Source organism: Sparassis crispa (genome assembly GCF_003851025.1).
Source record: "Sparassis crispa DNA, contig_000000F, whole genome shotgun sequence".
NCBI lineage: Eukaryota > Fungi > Basidiomycota > Agaricomycetes > Polyporales > Sparassidaceae > Sparassis > Sparassis crispa.
In genome coordinates this window covers 300,695-322,678 of record NW_020939747.1, presented here as the reverse complement: position 1 = coordinate 322,678, position 21,984 = coordinate 300,695, and the positions used below count along the sequence as shown (strand labels likewise).

The 21,984-nt window shown below is 50.5% G+C and overlaps 8 protein-coding genes across 8 annotated transcripts; 4 read left to right on the top strand and 4 right to left on the bottom strand.

Annotated features, from left to right (window-relative positions):
* Nucleotides 1-486: 486 nt before the first annotated feature.
* SCP_0101000 (putative three-domain protein) lies at nucleotides 487-4,669 on the top strand (the record flags this gene model as incomplete). Its single annotated transcript, XM_027752340.1, has 19 exons — nucleotides 487-544; nucleotides 600-669; nucleotides 730-1,189; nucleotides 1,251-1,375; nucleotides 1,439-1,577; nucleotides 1,632-1,709; nucleotides 1,767-1,832; nucleotides 1,890-2,181; nucleotides 2,238-2,466; nucleotides 2,527-2,539; nucleotides 2,593-2,659; nucleotides 2,723-2,962; nucleotides 3,020-3,047; nucleotides 3,107-3,275; nucleotides 3,344-3,619; nucleotides 3,676-3,998; nucleotides 4,053-4,134; nucleotides 4,188-4,430; nucleotides 4,499-4,669. 19 exons carry the CDS (start codon nucleotides 487-489, stop codon nucleotides 4,667-4,669), a joined length of 3,129 nt encoding a protein of 1,042 aa, XP_027608141.1.
* Nucleotides 4,670-5,112: 443 nt separating this feature from the next.
* Nucleotides 5,113-6,232, bottom strand: SCP_0100990 (Protein AIM2; the record flags this gene model as incomplete). Its single annotated transcript, XM_027752339.1, has 8 exons — nucleotides 5,113-5,174; nucleotides 5,227-5,370; nucleotides 5,425-5,448; nucleotides 5,499-5,552; nucleotides 5,606-5,665; nucleotides 5,717-5,746; nucleotides 5,800-5,955; nucleotides 6,013-6,232. 8 exons carry the CDS (start codon nucleotides 6,230-6,232, stop codon nucleotides 5,113-5,115), a joined length of 750 nt encoding a protein of 249 aa, XP_027608140.1.
* A 1,545-nt stretch (nucleotides 6,233-7,777) lies between these two features.
* On the bottom strand, nucleotides 7,778-8,914 carry SCP_0100980 (Protein AIM2; the record flags this gene model as incomplete). Its single annotated transcript, XM_027752338.1, has 8 exons — nucleotides 7,778-7,839; nucleotides 7,896-8,039; nucleotides 8,099-8,122; nucleotides 8,178-8,231; nucleotides 8,293-8,352; nucleotides 8,406-8,435; nucleotides 8,487-8,642; nucleotides 8,695-8,914. The coding sequence occupies 8 exons, from the start codon at nucleotides 8,912-8,914 to the stop codon at nucleotides 7,778-7,780; spliced, it is 750 nt and encodes a 249-aa protein (XP_027608139.1).
* A 433-nt stretch (nucleotides 8,915-9,347) lies between these two features.
* On the bottom strand, nucleotides 9,348-11,399 carry SCP_0100970 (ENTH-domain-containing protein; the record flags this gene model as incomplete). The annotated part of the gene is made up of 7 exons (XM_027752337.1): nucleotides 9,348-9,459; nucleotides 9,512-9,772; nucleotides 9,827-9,939; nucleotides 9,988-10,237; nucleotides 10,287-10,798; nucleotides 10,854-10,932; nucleotides 11,239-11,399. The coding sequence occupies 7 exons, from the start codon at nucleotides 11,397-11,399 to the stop codon at nucleotides 9,348-9,350; spliced, it is 1,488 nt and encodes a 495-aa protein (XP_027608138.1).
* A 498-nt stretch (nucleotides 11,400-11,897) lies between these two features.
* On the top strand, nucleotides 11,898-12,920 carry SCP_0100960 (hypothetical protein; the record flags this gene model as incomplete). Its single annotated transcript, XM_027752336.1, has 1 exon — nucleotides 11,898-12,920. The coding sequence occupies one exon, from the start codon at nucleotides 11,898-11,900 to the stop codon at nucleotides 12,918-12,920; it is 1,023 nt and encodes a 340-aa protein (XP_027608137.1).
* A 139-nt stretch (nucleotides 12,921-13,059) lies between these two features.
* Nucleotides 13,060-13,423, bottom strand: SCP_0100950 (hypothetical protein; the record flags this gene model as incomplete). The annotated part of the gene is made up of 2 exons (XM_027752335.1): nucleotides 13,060-13,220; nucleotides 13,282-13,423. The coding sequence occupies 2 exons, from the start codon at nucleotides 13,421-13,423 to the stop codon at nucleotides 13,060-13,062; spliced, it is 303 nt and encodes a 100-aa protein (XP_027608136.1).
* Nucleotides 13,424-16,955: 3,532 nt separating this feature from the next.
* On the top strand, nucleotides 16,956-18,062 carry SCP_0100940 (hypothetical protein; the record flags this gene model as incomplete). The annotated part of the gene is made up of 1 exon (XM_027752334.1): nucleotides 16,956-18,062. One exon carries the CDS (start codon nucleotides 16,956-16,958, stop codon nucleotides 18,060-18,062), a length of 1,107 nt encoding a protein of 368 aa, XP_027608135.1.
* Nucleotides 18,063-18,217: 155 nt separating this feature from the next.
* SCP_0100930 (Transposon Tf2-6 polyprotein) lies at nucleotides 18,218-21,925 on the top strand (the record flags this gene model as incomplete). Its single annotated transcript, XM_027752333.1, has 1 exon — nucleotides 18,218-21,925. The coding sequence occupies one exon, from the start codon at nucleotides 18,218-18,220 to the stop codon at nucleotides 21,923-21,925; it is 3,708 nt and encodes a 1,235-aa protein (XP_027608134.1).
* Nucleotides 21,926-21,984: the final 59 nt, after the last annotated feature.

The following is a 21,984-nucleotide window of genomic DNA, read 5'->3' as shown; positions in this document are numbered from 1 at the left end:
GGGCCGTCCGCGGCCCGGTCATTCAGTGTAACCTCAGGGCTCCAAAGGCTCCAGCTCGTCCGTCCGTACCGTCTTTCTTGCTGCCGTCTCGATATTCTCGACTTCATCATGAGATGCAGTTTCAAGGAATGGCGTGTATGTTTCGGACGGGACAAGGGACCCGTCGGGATTCTCGAAGACGCCTTCCAGCTCTTCCGATAGCTCTCATCGTGGCCACCCTTCCAATGTCATGTGTCTATGTATGGACCACAACATCCGAAGCATGCATGTCGCACGATTGAGAGTTCGAGCGGTTCGGACCGTAGCAATCACTTGACGACTCCGTCGTAGGGCACAGACGAGTTCTCGGATTTTCCCTGAATCCGTATCTATCACCTGTTGTGTTCCACGGTATATTCGCCCTTTAACGCCTCAATCACTCTGGCTTTATAACTTCAGATCCCACCCACTAGAACCACTCGCTGATCCTTCCCGCGTTGTCGCACAATGCCTGCCCCGACCTTCGCTGCATTATCCTTGACAGAATTAATCGCAATCCGTGCTCGTAAGTGTTCTCATTGGAGCTGTCATCGGGTGGTCACTGGGTACTCTTCTTTCAGGGGATCAGCCTACAGATGTCGCGTTCTACACTGGTATAGATGAGCCAGGAAGCCCTCTGAGATCTCTCACGTACGCATCTCGTCAACTTGACTGCCAATTCTAGAAGTCACACTACCGACGTGAATTCAGATATTCTCAAGTCCAGCGAGGCGTGGACCGCCTTTGCACGTATTATGCAGCACTGAATCTGGTGCCGCCCTCGGCAGCGGAAGGCTCTCGCCCCCAACGATCGATCGCTGTTTTCACATCTACCGCCATAGATGAATCTCTGTTAGAAATTGCACTTGCTAAGCTCACGTTGGCGCCGCTCCTTCTATCTGTCAATAATTCTGTCCCCGCCGTAGCGCATCTTTGCAAGCTCACCAAGGCCACTCATCTCATTTATGGGTCCAAATTCCCAGCAGAAGCCAAAGAAGCCCAGAGAATTCTGGCTGAGGAGGGATATCCGCTGGAGATCATTGCGGAACGGCGTTTTCCGCTGTGGGGACCTGGAGGAGTCGATGAAGCTAACATAAAGCCTTACCCTGCCGTGTTAACTCCTCAAGAAGAGTACAAACGAACCGCTGTGATCCTTCATTCTTCAGGATCTGTAAGCATTTGCTCGTATTTTGCTCACCAGTAACTCAGTCGCGTTGGCTCGTGTTCGTTAGACCGGCTTCCCCAAACCTGTATTTATCACTCACAAGGGTCTGATCGCGAACTTGCATGGCTACGTTCCGAGGGTGCCAGGATTTAGCGCTCTTCCCGTATACCACGGCTTCGGCCATTACAGCGTGTACGTTTATCTCTGATTTTTATCTGGTACTACTGACATAAATGTATTCACGGCCTCGCATAGATTCCGCTGCTGCTATAATGCCGTGCCGTTCACGCTGATTCCACCGCATCTGCCCTTGACCTCTGCGAACATCTGCAGGATAATCAAGGCTTCTCCCGCGCGTTGCAGACAATGCTTTGCTGTCCCATACGTGATCAAGGTTCGCCATTCAGTTTGATTGAATATAAGTACGTGGAAGTGACCGTCGTCGTAGCTTCTCGGAGAAACCGAAGAAGGAACTCGAGCACTGGCGGATTTCGATATTGTTGTATTCTCTGGCGCTGCCTTGCCTGTACGTGTGGCCGTCCGCTTTCTTCACGAAATCTCGCTGAGAGGCAATATTTTGTAGGATGATCTTGGGGAAAGGCTCACGGCTGCCGGTGTGAATCTCGTCAGCATATACGGGACGACAGAGGTATGAAACTCCGATATCGTTGTGCGTTCTGCGATTGAGCGTTGCATCACACCCTAGACGGGTTCCCTGCTGCATTCCAAGAGAGACTACGCAAATGACAAGTCTTGGAACTGGGTCCGAGCAGAGGGACTGATCTTAGATTACCTGAAGATGGAGGAACGCGGTTCGAACACGTACGAGACCGTTGTCAAGGAGGGCTGGCCTGCCAAGATCCAAACAAATCGCCCTGACGGGTCGTATGCGACGAAAGATCTTTTTGTCCGACACAAGGAACACCATAACTGGTACAAGTATGTGGGACGGTTGGACGATACTCTCGTGCAGGTGCTGGGCGAGAAAACAAACCCAGGTATGCACAACAAACTGATGCTGAGCGTTGTCACTGAGAGTCCTCGTTCGTCCTAGTCCCGATTGAGCTTGCTATCCGGGGCAATAGTCCCTATGTAGAGGAGGCCATTGTCTTTGGGGAGGGACGGCCGCAAGTTGGGTGTTTGATCCTGCCGTCTGAGTTCGGCAAGGAATTGTCGAAGGACCGCGTCGCCTTCTTGGAGAAGATTTGGCCTGTAATAGAGGACGCAAACGCGCAGGCGCCGACGCACTCTCGCTTACTTCCTGAGATGGTGCACATTCTAGAGTAGGCCGGTGTTTTATTCGTCTGGTAGAGTCGGTGGTCTAACTCCTCAACCTCGTTTAGCCATGGGACACAGGCCAGTATATTTGTACCAGTGGCGAATATCTCGTGTCTTAAGCTCTTCTGCAGATACCTGTTGCCACGAAGATGACTATTCTTAGACCTGCATGCTACGCGAAGTTCAAGGATATCATAGGTATGCAAATATGTTAACCATCATACGTCAGCCTCTAACGATTGGGTTACACCCGATTGTAAGATTCGGTCTACGACCGCTTCGAGAATGGTACTGGGTCGACAAAGCTCGATCTTTCTAAAGCAGAGCTGCAGGAATTCATCTACAAAGCCATTGTCCAGACGTTTGGCGCATCGAAAGCCACGAAACTCACCAAGTCCACTGACTTGTTTGCTTTTGGCGTGGATTCTCTTCAGGCAACAAGAATTCGCAACATTTGTCAGAAGGAATTGGAACTCAATGGACATACGCTAGTCCAAAATGGTGCCTATTTCTTTTTTATTCTGATATCGGGTGAACTAATCGAAGGAGCTGAATAAGTTGTGTATGAGAACCCTTCCATTGAAAAGTCCGTGATGCCGTTCTACCTGAATGTAGCCGAATCGCGAGCTGAGATGCACTCGACAGGCTGTCCGATTACATTATGGCTGTACGAGCTGGGGGTGATGCTGCGAAGTCGGATGAACAGCAGCAAGCTACGATGTTGATTATGGTGGACAAGTGGAGCTCAAAATTCGACGTCAAGACGATGCCTGCATCGAATGGAGTTGAGACCGAGGCAGGTCCACAGGCGGTGGTATGTCACGCGCACTCAGCATTCATTATGCTTAACCTCCGCTCAATTTCGCGCATGAAAACTTTCAGGTACTTACTGGTGCTACTGGTTCTCTCGGCGCACATATTCTCCAGCAACTGGTGTCTCTGCCGAATGTTACTAAGGTCGTCTGTCTCTCCCGTGCAAATTCTCACGCAGAATCACTCGAGCGTCTACGTCATTCTCTGGACCTACGCAGACTCAGTTTGATGCAGGAACAGTGGATTAAAGTGGAGTCATTCGCTGCCAACATTAACGAAGATAAGCTGGGATTGACTGAAGACGAGTATGCGAGTATACTCACTCAAGCGACCACCGTCGTTCATGTCAGTGTATTTGTGTCATCCGCTCTACTAGTGCTGACCCGACCGGAACCCCCTAGAATGCATGGCCCGTGAATTTCAATCTAAGTGTTGACTCCTTCGACGAGCACGTCGGCGGGGCAGTCAACTTGATAAACCTGTGTCTGCGTTCCACGAAGAGCCCTCTGCCTTCCTTCTATTTCAGCTCTTCTATTGCTACCCGAACTGGGTCCCTCGATCTGGTGTGCACGGAAGATTTCTCAGCTTCCCCGTCCACCGCCAATGGTACGGGATATGGCAGGAGCAAGTGGATCGTGGAGAAGGTGTGTGAGCGTGCAGGGAAGCAGACACCTGTGCACGTAGGAGTCCTACGTATCGGCCAACTTGCTGGAGACACGAAGAGGTAAATAGTCGACTAGTTTGGGTCTCACATTCCACTGATACGGAAGCTCGATAGCGGCGTTTGGAATGAGACCGAAGCGTGGCCCTTGATGTTCAAAGCGGTAAAGACAACTGGTGCTCTTCCCCGGATTAGTGAGGTTCGCACCTTCACCCATTGTTCGGCGAGTCAGTGTTCAGTGACTTGTTACAGCGGCCTTCTTGGCTCCCGGTGGATATGGCGGCCAGCGGCATAGTTGAAATTGTCACGCAACCTCAATCGCCCAAAGCTGCCGTGTATCACATCTTGAACCACAAGCTGACCACTTGGGACACCGTGCTCGCAGGCCTGAAGCAAGCGGGCGTGCGGTTTGACGTTGTAGATAGTGCCGAATGGCTGAATCGTCTTGCCAAATCGGATTCCGACGTCCAGACCAACCCGGCAGTGAAGTTGCTGGTGCGTAAATTCGTCCTAGCTGCAATGTTTGCGATGTGGTAATTCTGACGATGTCTTCATGACCGCAGGCGTACTACCGTGAACGGTTTGGCAAGTTGAGCGACCGCCCTCCAATCCAGTTCAGCATCGACGGCACGAGCCAGGTTTCCCCAAGCATAGCGGCGTGTAAACCTGTCTCAGAAGAGCTGATCGGTAGATGGGTGCAACATTGGCGTGAAGTGGGCTTCCTGGAAGTCTAATTGAACGAAGGTTCCTCCATTTGGTGACGGCCACTGTCTGATGCGTCTTACGGACGACAGTTGAAGCGTTAATTCCCAAAGATGTCTGTACTGTTATTTACTGCTTATGGATTGACAGAGGGATGTTTCTATGTGCGATATTCCGCGAGCGCACTGGTGTGAAAGCCAAAGGTGTGAAAGGTGTTGAGATCCGAGGCACGCATGTAAGTAAACCGTAAAGTCAGTCGTCGAGATGGTTGCACGACTAGGCATTCCGGGAAATGATTTTAGGACCAATCATAAACGACATATGACGGAGTAAGTTGGGTATAAAGCCCATCCATCACAGGATGGACATAGAGCACAAAAAACTTCGGCACGCGGTTGAACGCGTGCACATAGCTGTCAAATTACTTCGAATAACAACGCATCACATCGCGCAAACTCCGAGTAATCGCGTACCCTCATGCACAGAATAGATCAAACCAACTGAGAATGCTCCGCGCGCTTGTCTCCTTTGCCCACTCTGCGGACCACCGACGTCAGACATCAACTGAGCAGAACCAAGAATCACGTACTGGCAACAGGTTCGCGCAAATTTCCCCACATCGCAAACCCGTGCGCGACGCCAGAAAAGACTTGCACATGGTAAGTCGTCTTGTTCTCGACAAGTATGTCTACTGCCCTCCGACGTTTCTCGCTCGGGAACGCGTAGTCATCCTCTGGGTTCAGAAATGTTGTCAAAAACTAGGACACGGAGGCATAGTATCGCGTACCCGAGCACGACAGCAGCAACGGCTCTGTGTAACAATTGGTTGAGTATATCTGGGTTTTCAGGAAGGACACGTACTCCTTGCGCGCCGGAAATGCTCTTCGTCGAGGAATACGGGGTGGGCAAAAGCTCCTGCATCAAGTTAAATAAGGTCACTCATTCTGCAGCAGGGATGAGGGCACTACCTGCAGAGATCCAGTCATATGCGACGCAATCCAGCACGAACGGTGCGCCAAAGCAATATCCTACCATGACATTTGAGTGAGGTGCATGCTGACCATAGCGACCAGACGCACCAGCAGCGACCCATTTCGTGTCCGGAGTACCTGCAGAACGGTGAGGTGAGCGTTAGTGGAACATTCATTGTTAGTAGTCCCACCATATTGCTCCTTAACCGCCTCGAGCCAACGGGGCACCATCTCGTTGGCTTGCGCGACCTTGGGCTCGACCCACTCGCTGACTTGGAAGCCAGGCTTGCTAACGTGCTTGCCGATCGAATCGCCGACGAAGTAATCCAGAGCGAGGACAAGGTAGCCTGTGCGGACTAAACTTAGCATTGCCGGCGCCCCGAATACGTAGCGCGCGCGCGCACCGTTGGACGCCCAGTAGTCCATGACCAGCTGTGCATTCAAGAACATCGGGCCATAGACGTCCGAAAAGTATAGGATGATCTTCTTGGTGTCTTCGGCATCGGTCGGACACGCGATATATGTGTCGATCCCGGCTATCTTCTCGACAGTCCCACGAGCACTACCAGTATGCTCGACGGTCTTAATGCAGCACGTACTGGATGGAGCAGCTAGGACTACCATTCTGGCAATGCACTGGGGATAGAGGGCAGAGACAGAGAGTATTGGAGAGGGATAACGACGAGGCACAAAGACTGGTAGTTGATCAAGCTTTTAAGTCCACTCCATAGGAGCCCTAGTCTGGGCCTGAAGATCCCAAGTCTCTATCTCGCGACGTATGAAGAAAGAGAATTGACCTGGGTGGCCGGTGATAGCTCATACTGCAGGTAGCTTCCTCGCTATGTGCGGAGAAGCTGAACATCAGTCTGCTGCACTGACTGCGTCAGTGCACAAATTTGTGAGTGGAACCAGAAGCTTAAGGAACATAGGCTTTTACCGGCTGACAGTGGAGCGATTGCGAAGAATCCGCACCAGGACCGGGGTAAGAAGGGATTGTGACACAAGATGCACAAGATAGAAGGGAGGACGGTGGATTTAGTTTGTTTGCTGTAAGACGAGACTCATTGGCTAGATCCGGAAGAACATACGGTCGGTCTGCTGCGGTGATAGCTCTTGCGGTGAGGAAGAAGGAGCCAGAATTTGCACGGTTGACACGATGAGTCACTAGAAGCCCACTTTCAACGAACTAAGACGTAGTGCACTATAAGCAATGGCACGCATGCAACCCTACGTCAGTCATACAGCAGAGGGTCTACCTCACCTTACTGCGGTGTTGACCTCCACCTTGCCGTGCATCACAAATGGGGTGACCAAATTCCTATGAGCCTCATCACGCCTCATCGGTCAATTCGCCAATTTCCATGGCTATTACAAGCAAGTAGAAGCGGCTTACGCTCCCCGAGTCGATAGATAACTCTTGGACGCAATGTGCTTGCTTAACTGGTAATACAGTTCACACCGGATCGTGCAGGCTGCATCGCAATTGCACTTCGTCCACAGCAATGGATTGCCGCGCAACCTTTCCTAAGTGGGATACGGGCATTCATAGGCTTCCATCGTACCTAAGGACCTGGCCGTCCAGATCTGGTACTCTGTATGAAGTCTGACAAGACCATTCAGCGAAGAACAGTCTTCAGCTGATAGTGACATACCAAATTTGCGCACAGTCACTCTTATTTGGCAGTTTTTGAGATCATAGCCTATTACCTGGCTGGTATCTAGGTTTTCCATGCGGCACTTCACCGACACCATTTGAATGCGTTCAGTGCGCACATATGACGAGAACCCAGGAACAATGCGGGGAGATGTTGTAGATACGAACGTTAGAAAATATCAGGAGCGCCGCGTTTGACACTATGTCGTCACGGTCGTGGTGGTACAGTTGACGTCGACAAGCGCGGGAGTGATGCGCGTGGCACGTGATAGCGTCGCGTCGCGTCGACCTACACTGGGAGGGACCTGTGAGACGACCGCAACAAAGAACACTACAGCATCGCAGAGTACGTCGTCTGTCTGAGCACTTAGCCTGAAAGATCTCCACGATGAGGATATAAATACCGAATCAACGTGCTCAACAATTAATGTGACTTCAATGCATGATTTACAGGCTGGACGTCACTGATATATATGAGCAAGAAGCCCGCACAATTGCTAGAAATATGCGGACTGTTAATTGATAAATAGGTCAAACCAACTGAGGATGCCCTCCGCGCTCTTCTCCTTCGCCCACCCTACAGAAGAGTCAACTAGGCTACCAGTCAGCTTGAGAGTGGAAGATGCCACGCACTCGCGATGGGGTCGTTCACGTTCCCTCGCAAAGCAAAACCGTGAGTAACACCAGAAAAGACTTGGACATGATATTTTGTCTTATTCTCGACAAGGATATCTACGGCTCGGCGGCGATTCATAGCGGGGAATGTGTGATCTATCTCTGCGTGCAGACATCTATGAGAAACTTCGCATTCTATGGTCTAAAATGTCATTTGTTACCTGCACATGACAGCAACAAAGGCTCTGCAGGCATGGTCAGCCCAGCGTGCGACACGAATGGACGGAAAACCACACGTACTCTTCGCGCGACGGAAGTGGCCTTCATCGAGGTAGGCAGGGTGTGCGAGAGCTCCTGGGTCGCGTTTGCAAGATGTTTCACGTTCGCCTAAGACATGAGAACAACGTAAATTTACCTGCAGAGATCCAGTCGGATGCAACGCAGTCCATTACAAATGGGGCACCAAAGCAGTACCCTGCAAAGCTTCATGAAGCTAGGATATACGGCGGAGAGCCAGTATTGACATACCGACGGTGACCCACTTCGTGTTCGTGGAATCTACACGTGAAGGTCAGCAACGGACGAAGAGTACTCGTAAAGCGCATGTACCGTATTGCTCCCTCACGGCCTTGAGCCAAGGAGGGATCATCAGGACGGCTTTCTCCATCTTGGGTTTGGCCCAGTCTCTCATAATGAACCCCGGCGTCCCGACATACTTACCGGCCGCGTCGCCTTCGAAGTAGTCCGGGGCGAGTACGAGATAGCCTGAGGAGGTGGAGTATCATTAGTGCCGCGAACAAGTATCGGCGCGGCGCACCGTTGGATGCCCAGTAATCCATGATGAGCTGCGAATTCAAAAATATGGGGCCGTAGACGTCCGCGAAAAACAGGATGATCTTCCTCGAATCTTGAGGATCGGCTGTGCCTACGATGTAAGTATCGATACCCGCGATCTTCTCTATGGTCCCGCGAGCAGTGCCAGTGTGCTCGACCGTCTTGATGCAACAATTGCTAGGCGCTGTAGCCAGGGTTGCCATGGTTCCGAGTCCACAGCACACCAGCTGGAAGGCGGGAGATGGAGAAGGGGTCACAACGTAGCACTGTTGTGGGCATTGGCCTTAAAAAAAGCTCCATACGCATACGGACCGAGCGGTGGCTATATCGCATCTCGTGGTCAGAATGATCAAACCGATATAGATGAGCGGAAATGGGGAACAACAGCTTATGTAGCTCACGTTCACAAAACGCTGGGAAGGCAAGGAAAGGATGTCGCATTAACAGACGAGTAACAACATTAGGTAAGTGAGAATGCACGAGATCATAAGAACGGGTACACTATACCAACTGACAGAAGAGAGCGATAGATACACGCCATGGTAGAAATACACTGTATGTTACAATACAAGCGAAGATGCGGGTGCTGCCTTCAGATTCAATGATACAAGTCGGTGGGGGTGATGTCACGCTTGGTTAGGTTTGGGTTAATGGTTTCTGAGATGACAGATGGTCCAGCGAGAAGGGGTTGTGGCTGGCAGGACCCGTTCGTTGAGCCGCGAGACGCCCAGCCTGAGTGTATCCGAACCTAGTTTACCGTCAGCAGGTCAATCCGTGCAGCAGCAATGCGCAAGACATACCGGAGCATTCCGGCGTTGCCGAAAGTATCCGAACCGTCGTCGCCACGAGCAGCGAACAGGTCTGCCAGGTTCGCATGGGTCTGATCGGCCCGCATACGCTGACCGGTCGACTGAGGCTGTGAAGGTGCAGGGGGGGCGCTGGCAGCCGTCTCCCGGTTGACATATGTACCTTGAAGATTGAAAGACATGGGACTGCTCGTCTGCTGTGGTTGGAGAGGGGGGGCGGATGCCGACGGGCCGTGAGCAAATGGATTGTTCGATCTGAACGATATAAATAATGATGACCTAGTAACCAGTCAATACAATGTCACATACCCAATAGCAGTTGGTTGGGCCACCAACGGCTGCTGCTGCTGTTGGAGTAATTGCTGTTGACGTAACCACTCTTCTTGCTGGGCCTGGGCCTGCTGTTGAAGGATCCACTCAACCTACCAGGTCGTTAGCTTTAGAACCCTTTCTACATAGAACATACTTACTTGCATCGCTTCCTCCTGGGCCTGTTGTTGCCACGGGTTGAACGACGAAAATTGTGGCTGTATTGAAGTAAATTGAGGCTGCATCGCGGTAAACTGAGGCTGCACGGAGGTGAACTGGGGCTGCAACGACGTATATTGAGGCTGCAAGGACGTCATCTGCGGTTGAAAGGCCGTATACTGAGGTTGAACGTTGGACGTATACTGCAATGGCAGCGACGCATCGATCAGCTGCCCTTCGACAGTAGGAGGCCTACCATCATGTTAGCGCCGAGCAGAACATTACCTTGGAATATACTCACAACTGGTTCTGCACGTCAAACAACGCTGCAGAGTTCGCGCCCGCGAGCGCCTTCGCCATGCGCTCTTCTTCCGCCTGGCTCAGCTTGATGGCCCGTTGTATGTCCTTCTCCTCCGCGGTCGCGCGCTCCTGTGCAACGCTCCGCTTGCTCTCCTCAAGCGCCCTGTGTAAATCCTCGTCTTCCTTGTGCCTATGGCCAGCCACAGGCGTCAGGCTCCGGCTCCTGCTGTTGCTTCGGTCATCCCAGTCGTCATCATCATCAGCCGAACGCCGACCACGCATGCGCTGGTACATCTGCGCTCGATTTCGCCGCTCCTGCTGCATCAGCTTGTCGTCCATCAGCAGGTTCGTGATGTCCTTCGCCTTCTGCCGCACGTTCTGGCCTTGGTCCTTGTCGTCCTCGTCCACGTACTGGAACTCCCGCAGGGTCTTGATTACGTATAGGTTGTTGCGGAAGTACATGATCACGTTTTCCGACCCGGAGTGCAGTAGATAGTCGAGAAGCACGAGAGACTGCACATCGGCGGAGATGAGTGGGTGAGGCTCAGCAAGCGGACACTGAGCGCACCTTGAAGACGTGTCGCCAGTACTTGCCCTTGTCATTCAGCCGCTTGTCCATCACCTCCATGATCTCAACAAAATCGACACTGTAAGAGGTTCCGCAATGAGCCACCGTGACCAGAGGTCATAGTATGAATAACATAAAATTTTCAGGACGGAGTGCCGAGAAGCACTCCCTACCCGTCGTCAGAATGTGACAACCAACCGCAACGCTTATGTCGCGACTCAGCAAAGCCACACGGAATAGCTCACACGTTCTGCATTCGCTGAGAAACACATGGTTGCCACCGGTCGCATACAGAAAACTTCCACGAAGCTACGATAGCAAACATAGCTCGTCGGGGAAGCAGATGCAAAATTGCTTCGCAGGTGCATAGAACGAAAATACTCACGGGTTATACGTCAACTGAGCAATTTCGTGCATGGCCCTGCCAGAGGGCGGCCACGGGTCGTTCGATGTCACATCTCTGACCTTTGTCTGCGTGTGTGAGTATCCATGGGTGTAGTTCTTAACCACCCGAAGCGTTCCCTTTCCAAAATGCTGAAAGGCCATCGAAGAAAGAGTGAAGGAGATGGGGAGGAGTGGTCCTATAGAAGCCGGGTCAATAATCTAGGTGTGACGCCGGCCCCGACTGCGCAGCCGCCGAATTCCTGTCTCCGCCGATGTTTACCAAATGTTTCCGCCACTATGACGGGCTGCACAAAAAGAGCGACCCACTCACAAAACGTATCCTTTTGCATATTCTGATTGGAGATGTCGCAGTGGCTGAAGGGATCTGTCAATTAGAGTCTGAGTGCGAGTCGCACAGCTGCCACCACGTCTTTTCAGGTAATTCGTGATTCGTGATTCGTGATGACATCCAACAGCACATGTAATGATTCAACCACGTGATCAAGCGCCAACCTCGCGTCACAAACCGAGAACGTTCGTGTCGCGCTCCGTCGTCTGAATTCTCGACTGCTCAGAGGCGCACAGCAAGCTGGACTTGCGACCTAATAATTCGACCGAAGTCATTCGGCAGGACTTCTCTTCCCGTCTACTGGTTTCACAATGAGATTTCGTGTCGTTCTGTTCATCGCTGGAATCTGTCCACTGGTCTCTGCTGCAACACTTTCTGGGAACCGAAGGCGTCTCTCCGTTGTCTCAGCTCACGGAGAGAGACGAGGGCTGGGCGACATCTTCGGAGGCTTTGAACCTGATACTCCAGAAGGCGACGGGACGTCGGAACAAGTCTCCACAAACAGCATCGCTACGAAGACAGATGGCAATCCGTTCGCTATGTTCAGCCCATTCGGAACGACGACAGATACTTCGACCACAAGGAAGGATGCAGCATCAACCACCAGCATAACTTCCAGCAGCAAATCTTCCTCTACTACGACACCTCCGCCGTCCACTACCGCTCAGGCGACATACTCTACGCCAACCCCTACCGCAACCAATGCTCCCTCTACGCCCTCCTCTTCGTCAAGCACCTCCACAACCTGGAAAGTCATTGGCGTCGCAGTCATCGCCGTGGGCGCGGTCGCAGCTATACTACTTGTGACGATGTCCTTTGACCACTGGTGGGGCTTTGTGCGTGACGTCGTCTGCCGCAGGCGTCCCCGCGAGGGTGCCGAGGAGTTCGTGCCGGACTGGGAGAAGGCGAGCTGGGACGTACGCTTCCCCGCGGACCGCCAGCGGTACCCGTCGTTTGCGTCGCTGCCCGATGCACTCGCGCAGCGGAGAGTAATGTCGGGGGCGGGCCCGGCGGAGGATTCCGCGGGAATAGTTCCTGAGGTGTATGCGCATGGTGCGTCAAGTCCGCTGGAGAAGATGGTGTCACCTGGTCCGTTCCGCCGAGTTAGACCCGATCCGTCCCCGACAGCGACCAGTAACCCTTTCAGCCCGCACCTGAGATCAACCTCTTGCAACCGTTCCAGCCGGCATCCGAGACCAACCTCCGGCAACCATGCCAGCCCGCGCCCACGACCACCGCCTCGTACTTCAATGGATATCACGTCTCCCACGCCTACAGACGCACCCGTCGCTCCGGCGGACGCGTACGACGGGATCGAAAAGAACGAGCAGTGACAACGAGCGACTCACAGACAGACGATGCTGGACACCGTAACATGTATTCGTTCCTCGCCTGTAGCGCTAGTCCCCGCCCACAACTTTGTATCATGCCCCTTGTATATGTTTTGTCTTTCTCGCATCCTACACATCCAGCTTAAGGCGGCGGCGCCTCTTTTGGCGTTCCTTCCGCGAGGCGAGCGGCATCCTCCTTTGAGGGAGGCAGTATCTTCTCGAGCTGGTTGGACATGAGAATGCCTGCTAGAGCGAAGGCGGTGATACCCAATGAGATGTGCAAGCGAGTTCGCGCGGGTAGAACTGCGTAGACGAGATTTTCAGCATTTCTGACAAGTCGTTCAAGCGTTGGCGACCTGCTCACCTGCGTAGGACTGCCAGAGTGACCGTTCTTGCACCGGTACGGTGCGGAATGAAGCGGGACGTGGATTATCCCCTGGAGCTGGTGTATTGGCTGGCTGGGAGCTCCTCCCTGACTTTGGGTTCGTCAGCAATTTCTGGGCCATAGCTTGAAAGCAGAACGAAGGGGACTTGTACACACAGCCGTCTTTACGAAAAAGGTTAGGGTTACTTTGCAGCACCTTTGGCGGGTTTCCCATATATAGATCCGGGTTGAACCTCCGCCAGTGGCAATTGACTTACTATGCCAGACCGCTCAGTCGGCGCACCCCTAATCGGCACTTTCAGGGTTTCCACCAATCGTTGGGCTTGGCTGTGGGCGCCTGGTCTCGCGTAAGGCAGTCTCCTTATAGTGGTAGGGTTGGCCGGAAATTAAATAAATTAAATGAAATTAATTCGAGCGAGCGAGAAGGTATTCACTCTGTATCTTTGTGTGATGCCCAGCATGTCCTCAACTCCTGCGCAAAGTGCCTTGGTGTATGAATATCGGGTTTCATGCCACTTACACATAATTCATGATGATTTTCCAGAGTTATATTCAAATCATGCAGTACAGTCAGACATAGGAACACAACTGCAGGGATGACTCTTCTTGTGAGGCAACTAATGAAGCTTAGGTCCTGTAAATTTTACACATTCACGGCATGCAGAAATCCTTTAAATTTTCTGCTCGCCCTTCGGGCGAGAGTGTATGTCCCTCTTGTAGCACAATAAAACTTTGGCCCAGTGCAGTTGCATTCACTGTAGCCATCTGAATGCACTGAGTTTCTCCTGCAACCTTAAAAATTTTCCATGATATCACAAGGACTGCCAGTTGTAATTTTTACTGGCAGGACATGCATTGAATATGAGAAAAGTCCCAGTGTGCAGGTTTGGCTGCACATAAGTGTTATCATGGTTGTGGTCCTCATCTGGAACTGTACATAGGCAGTATTTTTTCATGTTTAGAGAGCATATAGAGCACTCAGTTATGGACACTAATTTTTATTAAAACATGCCGCAGAGTGTGTAATTTGAATAGCTGTAGTGCAGTGCCCAACCTTAGGTATGTGCTTACATCAGAAATGCCATTTGGGGCAGGTTGCCTGCCGCATTGAGTGGGCACATGACGCGGGGCCGCCCGCGCCGGTAGGTTAGGTTTTTCAAACTCCGCTAGGACCTAACTCCCCTACCACTTGGTCTCGTACCCAGACGGTTATCTCATCGCACCCTATCACCGCAGATAACACGTCTGGGGCAGTTTGATAGAGCCCTCCTACCTTACAGTTAGCGCCCGTTAGCCGCTCGAGAAGCCTCGCTTACGTGCTTCTTTAATTATGTGCCTTCCCACTCATTGAGCGCGATTTTTGATCTCTATGCCCAGTTTACATGTATTTTTTGAGGAGATTTGACAGGAGTGAGTTCCTGAGAACCTCTGAAGCTTTTCTGAGATGGCCCGCATACTCTGAGCTCGTGCTGACACAAAGGAGCACCGGAAATGCATTAAGCCAGCTACTTTGAGTGAAAATGTCAAGGAATCTGGCTGAAAATATGCTCGGGCTCTTCCTGTGGTGCTAAAATGTTTCTAGAGGCATTTACAGCATTACTATACAGTGTTCATGCTAGTTCTGAGATGTGCATGCCTACAATAGCTTGATCTTCAATGAAGGAGGACATTCAAGCTTCGCAACAGTTGCCTGATTTGGCACAGACCTAGCCCATGGTCTGTCGCTTACATCAGCAAAAGTCAAATTTGCTTATGGCGCCTTCTCAGTCCTTTTTGGTCTTAAATAATGCCGCCAATGCCACCAAGACACAAAAGCAAAGATAAGTCAGGGAAAGGGGCAAAAGGGTGCATTTCGAGCAGTTGCGACATCGACGCGGTAAGCAGGTTAAGGATATACAGCTAGACAAGAAATACCTAAGACCGGGCAGATACATAAGTGCAAGAATTAGTCTTTAAGGAGTACAAGTAGTGTACAAAGGACTGTAATATAGACACTAAGATAGAAGCTCAAACGCATGGTGGTCGGCATACTTATTAAGGTAAAATGCTCGGAAGACATCAAGAGAATGATGATCCTCAAGTCTCACCGGCACATGCTCGTTTCCAAATACAGGAATAAGATGGGCAGCACGAAGAATAGAATCTAATGGGATGACTGACATAGGGTATGCACTGACATCGCCGTCTGACCTTGGTTTGACAATCCACATTCCTGTCTCATCGTCCACTGCATCTCCCACTCGATCAAACCAGTGGACCAGCGCGCAACGGTATTGAATGCCATTGAAAATGAAGCCGAAAAACAGCTGTACTCTGGCAACATCCGGCATGTCTTGATTCGGCCATAATCCATCGAGACTCTGAAATTGCGAATTCACGAGAACACAATCGAAATGAGGGCAACGTTTACGCCACTGTTGTTACAACGCTCCCCACTTGTGGCGCGTCTTTTCTTTTTCTTTTCCTTGTTCTCTTTACGTTACCAGACCACGTGATCCAACACGTGACTCATCGGAGCGCAACCTCCGATTCTTTACCCAGATGCCCAGAACCCCTAGTCTAGGGTTACACCGGATCCAACTCCGGACCTTCTTCTTATCGCGCATGCAAGACGTGCATGTACGCCTCATCTTTACCTCGTTCTGATACACGACTCGTTATCCCCATTAGTACTGATTATCTCTCATGACCTTACTCAGCTTTCTCATACATATTACTTCCTCGCTGTTACCTTGCCCAGATATCGTTTCACCTTATCTAGCCAATGAACGATCTCGCATTACTGCGTAGTACTGCGGATACCTTTTGTATAAGTAGACGACCTTGTCGAGCGGGATCCCCATCTCGACCTGGTTACCATTAAACCAGCTTTTCACTTGCCTTTGACTGAGATCGACCGTCAGTAGCAGACAGCTACTACGAGTCATAAGAACGAACTCTGAATCGACCTTCAGTGCGAGGACATCGCCAGAAGTGTCACTTGAACGGACTTGTGTCTTAGACTAAGACCTTGTCTCGTGACGACTCGACTAGACGCTCGTGTTTCGCTACCGCGTAACATTAGGTCGAGATCTTATTACTCTCTGTGACTTCCTAGAGTCTAACAACGAACTACCGACCGGACCGAACCTTGAAGACTGAACGATACACCCGATTCGATTGCTAAAGCACCGTTTGAGATTACTCTGTAATCGAGGTAGCTGAAGGGATAGACTGATCACTCATCTTCGGAGAGGGGTCTGTCCGAGAGACCAATAGGCCGAGGAGGCTGAGGTAATCACTCGAGCAATCAGCAAATAGGTGTATCAGTTTGAAGACAGAAGACACTCTACAGGCTTGTTAGCCGACGACGAACGAACCCACTTAGTTAAGGACGGTGTGCAGTCTACGTGTAGACATAGGCCACACAGAAGAATTTATCCACGCTGGATTTTAACTACATCAACCCGACCGCTCTTCCAGAGCAGTACCGCGAGCACCTCCCATCCCAAGCGGAGTGGAGCACAGAACGAAACGCACATTTCATAGGAGGAAGGCCTGTATTCATCAGGCCAGACAATCACAACTTCGACTACTCCCCAGAGGAATTTGAAAGGACACTTCCCCATAATCTTGGTGGAATAGTGCTCCAGCACATCGCAGACAGCGGTATAATGACCTCCTATCCAGGAGAAAGACCAGACGCCCCTTGGAACCCCCCTGCCCAGAATCCTGTACCCCAACCGACTCTTGCACCAATCGTACCCGATTACATACCACCGATGGCTACAGTTACCATGGATGAAGGACGTCACCATGCTAGCCAGAAGGAACTTGGTTTTAGAAAACCCGAGACCTTCAACGGTTCAGACCGTTCGAAGCTTAGGGAATTTATAAACCAATGCAAGAACTACATGGCCGGAAATAGCCATGTCTACCAGGAGGACAATCAGAAGATCGCATTCGTGCTATCGCACATGCAAGGAGGAACAGCAGGATCATGGGCACAGAGCTTCATAGAAACGGAACTCACCAATGATGACTTCCTTTCTTATGGGAGTTGGAGAGACTTCATTGCAAGTGTGAACAAAGCATTTGGCGATGAAAATATTGAAGAAACCGCTCGTACCTTGCTGCGTAACATCAAGCAAGGAACTCGTACTGCGGACGACTACATTGCTGAATTCCGATCGCTTGAATCCAAGGCGAAACTAGAAGATGCCGGAAATATCGAGTATTTCAAGTGGGGACTTAACGACCCACTCCAACAAAGGATATATGGGATGGAAAGCATGCCCAAGACACTTGACAAGTGGTACGAATACGCCTCGCGGTTTGATAACCAATGGAGATCTGCTCAGATCTTCAAGCGAGGAGCCACTACGATGACGCGAGGAAAGGGCCGATCTGTCCATCGTCCCTACTACTCGGCTTCTGCAAAGGATCCAAACGCGATGGATGTTGATCGTGTCAATATCTCGCGATTATCCCCAGACGAGCGACAGAAGAGAATGAAAGAAGGATTATGTTTCCTATGCGGAAAGAAGGGCCATATAGCCAACGACAGACAATTTCACCCCCAGTCTGGAAGTTTCACCCGTGCTAGAACGATACAGCCCGGGTTAGACACAGACACGATCACATGGATCAAGAAGATGCGAGAAGACCTCGCACAGAAGAAGGAGACGTTGAGGGAAGAAACCAGAGAGGAACAGATCGCCTATGTGCGAAACGTCTTCAACGACATGACTGACGAAGAACGAACCCAATTGGGTTTTTGAGACGACGGCCACTAGTAATGCATGGACCGTCGCATCTTACCGTATCTCCCCTCGTTATTTGTAACACTAGCGGAAATTCAATCACTGTGAATATTTCGTTGGGAGAGAAGGAAGACGTTACAACAGAAGCCTTGATCGATTCCGGTGCAGCCGAAATGTTCATGAACATTCGTTTTGCGGAAGAAAACGATTTCATCAGGTGGGAATTACCGAAACCGATTACAGTCATGAATGCAGATGGCACACCAAATCAAATGGGTACCATTACTCATTGCACCTGGAAGATGATGAAAATTGGAGGAAGGAAGACACTTACTCGTTTCCTCTTGACCGGCATTGGCAAAGAAAACATACTTCTCGGCATGCCGTGGCTTAAACGCCTCAATCCGATGATCAACTGGGAAACCGGTGACTTTTGGTTTGGTAAAGATGCCAAATGGCCACCGAAACCCACCGTCGAAGATGCACCAGATGAAGAAGTTTCGATTTTCAAGGGAGATGGACTCCCAGAGCTAATCACCACCGAAACTTCCCCTACCTCATTTGGGCATTCGGAATCTATCAGAGAAATCATGACCGATAACACTGAGCGTGGCGAGTTACCCGCAGTGCGGAATGATACCGAACTAGATGACCTACCATCAGAATCCCCTATGGATCAGCTCGATGATGACGATCTAGTTATATCCTATATCGCAGGAGAGCCAGTCATTGGGATATTTGAACCCATCAGGAAGGAGTCACCTTTGACGAATGAAGAGACTGAAACCGCAGTCTTCACCATACGAAGAGGCCCCGCCATTGGAAGAATGACACACAGTACTCGATCCCCATTATTCTGTAACGCACAGAATACGGTCTTTTACAAACCATCCGGTAAATCACAAGAATTGGCACAACAGGCACACAAAGAAGCATCAGCTGTAGACAAACCCAAAACTGTCGAGGAGTTGGTCCCCAACTACCTCCACGATTTGAAGTCCGTCTTTGAAAAGAAAGCAGCTGAACGCTTTCCAGAAACCAGGCCGTGGGACCACGCCATTGACTTGAAACCCGATTTTATTCCACGCGACTGTAAAGTCTATCCGTTATTGCTCAAAGAACAAGGAGCGATGGATGACTTCCTGGAAGAAAATCTGCGAAAAGGATACATCCGACCGTCGAAATCTCCCATGGCTTCACCATTTTTCTTCGTAGGAAAGAAAGACGGAGCACTACGTCCTTGTCAGGATTACCGATACCTGAATGAAGGGACGGTGAAAAACGCCTATCCTCTTCCGCTCATCTCTGACCTTATGGATCAATTCAAAGGCGCATCGATCTTTACGAAAATGGATTTACGCTCCGAATATAACAATGTCAGAATCAAAGATGGTGACCAATGGAAGGGCGCATTTAAGACAAATCGCGGACTTTTTGAACCTATGGTCATGTTCTTTAGACTCTGCAACTCCCCGGCGACTTTCCAAATGATGATGAACGCACTCTTCAAGGACATGATCGATGAGGGATGGATAGTCATTTACATGGATGATATCCTCATCTTCTCAAACGATTTGGAAGAACATCACGTTCGAACCCGACACGTACTCCAACGACTCAAAGACAACGACTTATTCCTTAAACCGGAAAAGTGTTTCTTTGATGTTAAAGAAGTCGAATTTCTAGGCATGATCATTCGAGAAAACTACATTGGCATGGACCCTATCAAACTTAAAGGAATTGCAGAATGGCCTGAACCAAGCACGGTAAAAGGTGTTCGCTCTTTCCTAGGGTTTGGAAACTTCTATCGGAAGTTTATTGCCAACTTCTCGGATATTGCCAAACCATTGACGAATCTTACGCGCACTGCCGCTGGATCTCCACCTTTTGAATGGACGACAGGATGTCAGACAGCTTTCGACACGTTAAAACAACGATTCAGTACCGCCCCAGTACTGTTACTGCCTGACAAGGCAAAACCCTTTATTGTTGAATCCGACGCTTCCAAGTTTGCTACGGGTGCAGTTTTACGCCAAGCCGACATCAATGGAGACCTCCATCCTTGTGCCTACATTTCACAGACGCTCAATCCAGCTGAACGAAACTACGAAATCTACGACCGCGAACTCCTCGGAATCATTCGAGCCCTCACTGAATGGCGCCATTATCTTGAAGGCTCTCCCCATCCCGTCGAAGTTCGCAGTGATCACAAGAACCTCACGTACTTCCGTACAGCTCAGAAGTTAAACCGCCGACAAGCACGATGGAGTCTCAAATTATCACAATTTGATCTTCACCTCATCCATGTCCCTGGCACTCAGATGATCCAATCTGATGCGCTATCTCGTCGTAACGGACTCGATGACAGTGAAAGTGACAACGAAGATCGCGTTCTTTTACCCAACACACTATTCGTGCGATCCATTTCCCCGACACTATTCGATGAAATCAGGAATCACGCAGCAAAAGACCTCATTGTTCACGAAGCCCTCGAAGCGATTGCGCACAAAGGGCCATTCCCCATGAAATCATCGCTTTCCGACTGGGAAGTTCGCGATGGTGTCATCCTTTACAAGGGAAAGATCTACGTTCCACCATCTGAAACTCTTCGTCGTGACCTCGTTCGACTACATCACGACTCCCCTGCCATGGGTCACCCTGGAAAGTTCAACACTCTTGAACTGTTACGTCGTGAATTCTGGTGGCCCGGCATGTATACATTTGTCTACAATTATGTTGAAGGCTGTGCCGCCTGTCAACAAATGAAACCGAACACTCATCCAACGCGTATTCCTTTGGAACCAATTCCCGCCGACCCACACGCATTACCATTTTCCTGTTGCACCACCGATTTTATTACCGACCTTCCCATTTCCAATGGTTTTGATTCAATTATGGTCGTAGTAGACCATGACCTTACGAAGGGGGTGATTCTTACGCCCTGCCTCAAAACGATCACAGCCGAAGGAACAGCCAAGATTTTTCATGACAAAGTATACTCGCGATTTGGATTACCCGACCGAATCATCTCGGATAGAGGACCTCAATACGCATCTAAGGTCTTCCAAGAGTTAAATCGACTACTCCAGATCAGATCATCAATGAGCACAGCTTATCACCCTCAGACGGACGGAGAAACTGAGCGAGTCAACCAGGAGCTGGAAATCTATCTTCGACTCTATTGCGGAAACAACCCTGAAACATGGGCCGACCGCCTGCCAGACCTCGAGTTTTGTCATAACACAAGGGAACACTCAGCACGGAAGATGAGCCCATTCCGTATCATGATGGGATACGAACCACGTGGACTCCCTTCCGTATTTCCGTCCACGAACATTCCATCGGTTGAATCCAGGCTTGACATGTTGCAGAAGATAAGACTAGAAGCACTAGCCATGCACGAGTTAGCCCGACAACAAATGGCGGACCGAGTCAGACAAGGATCGCCGAAGTTTACACTAGGACAGAAGGTCTGGCTAGACTCGAGGAACCTGAAGGTCAATTATGCCTCGCGCAAGATAGCACCAAAGCGTGAGGGGCCATTCGAAATTGTCGAAGTCATCGGACCGGCCAACTATCGTCTCAAACTCCTGAAGACCTGGCGAGTTCATTCCGTATTCCACGCCGCCCTTCTATCTCCTTATCGCGAAAACGACATACATGGTCCGAATTACATGAACCCACCACCTGATGTCGTTGATAACGAGGAAGAGTACGAAGTCGAAGCCATCCTGAATCACAAGATGTACCGAGGTCATCTGAGGTACTTAGTCAAGTGGAAGGGATATTCTTCAGCAGAAAACTCGTGGGAACCTACCCACAATTTACAGAATGCCAAGCGAATCCTCGATGCATATAAAAGGACCAGGGGAATCCAGTAGAGGAGAAGAAACCCGGAATGACTACCACGACGGTTTTCCTCGTCATCTTCCTAATCGTC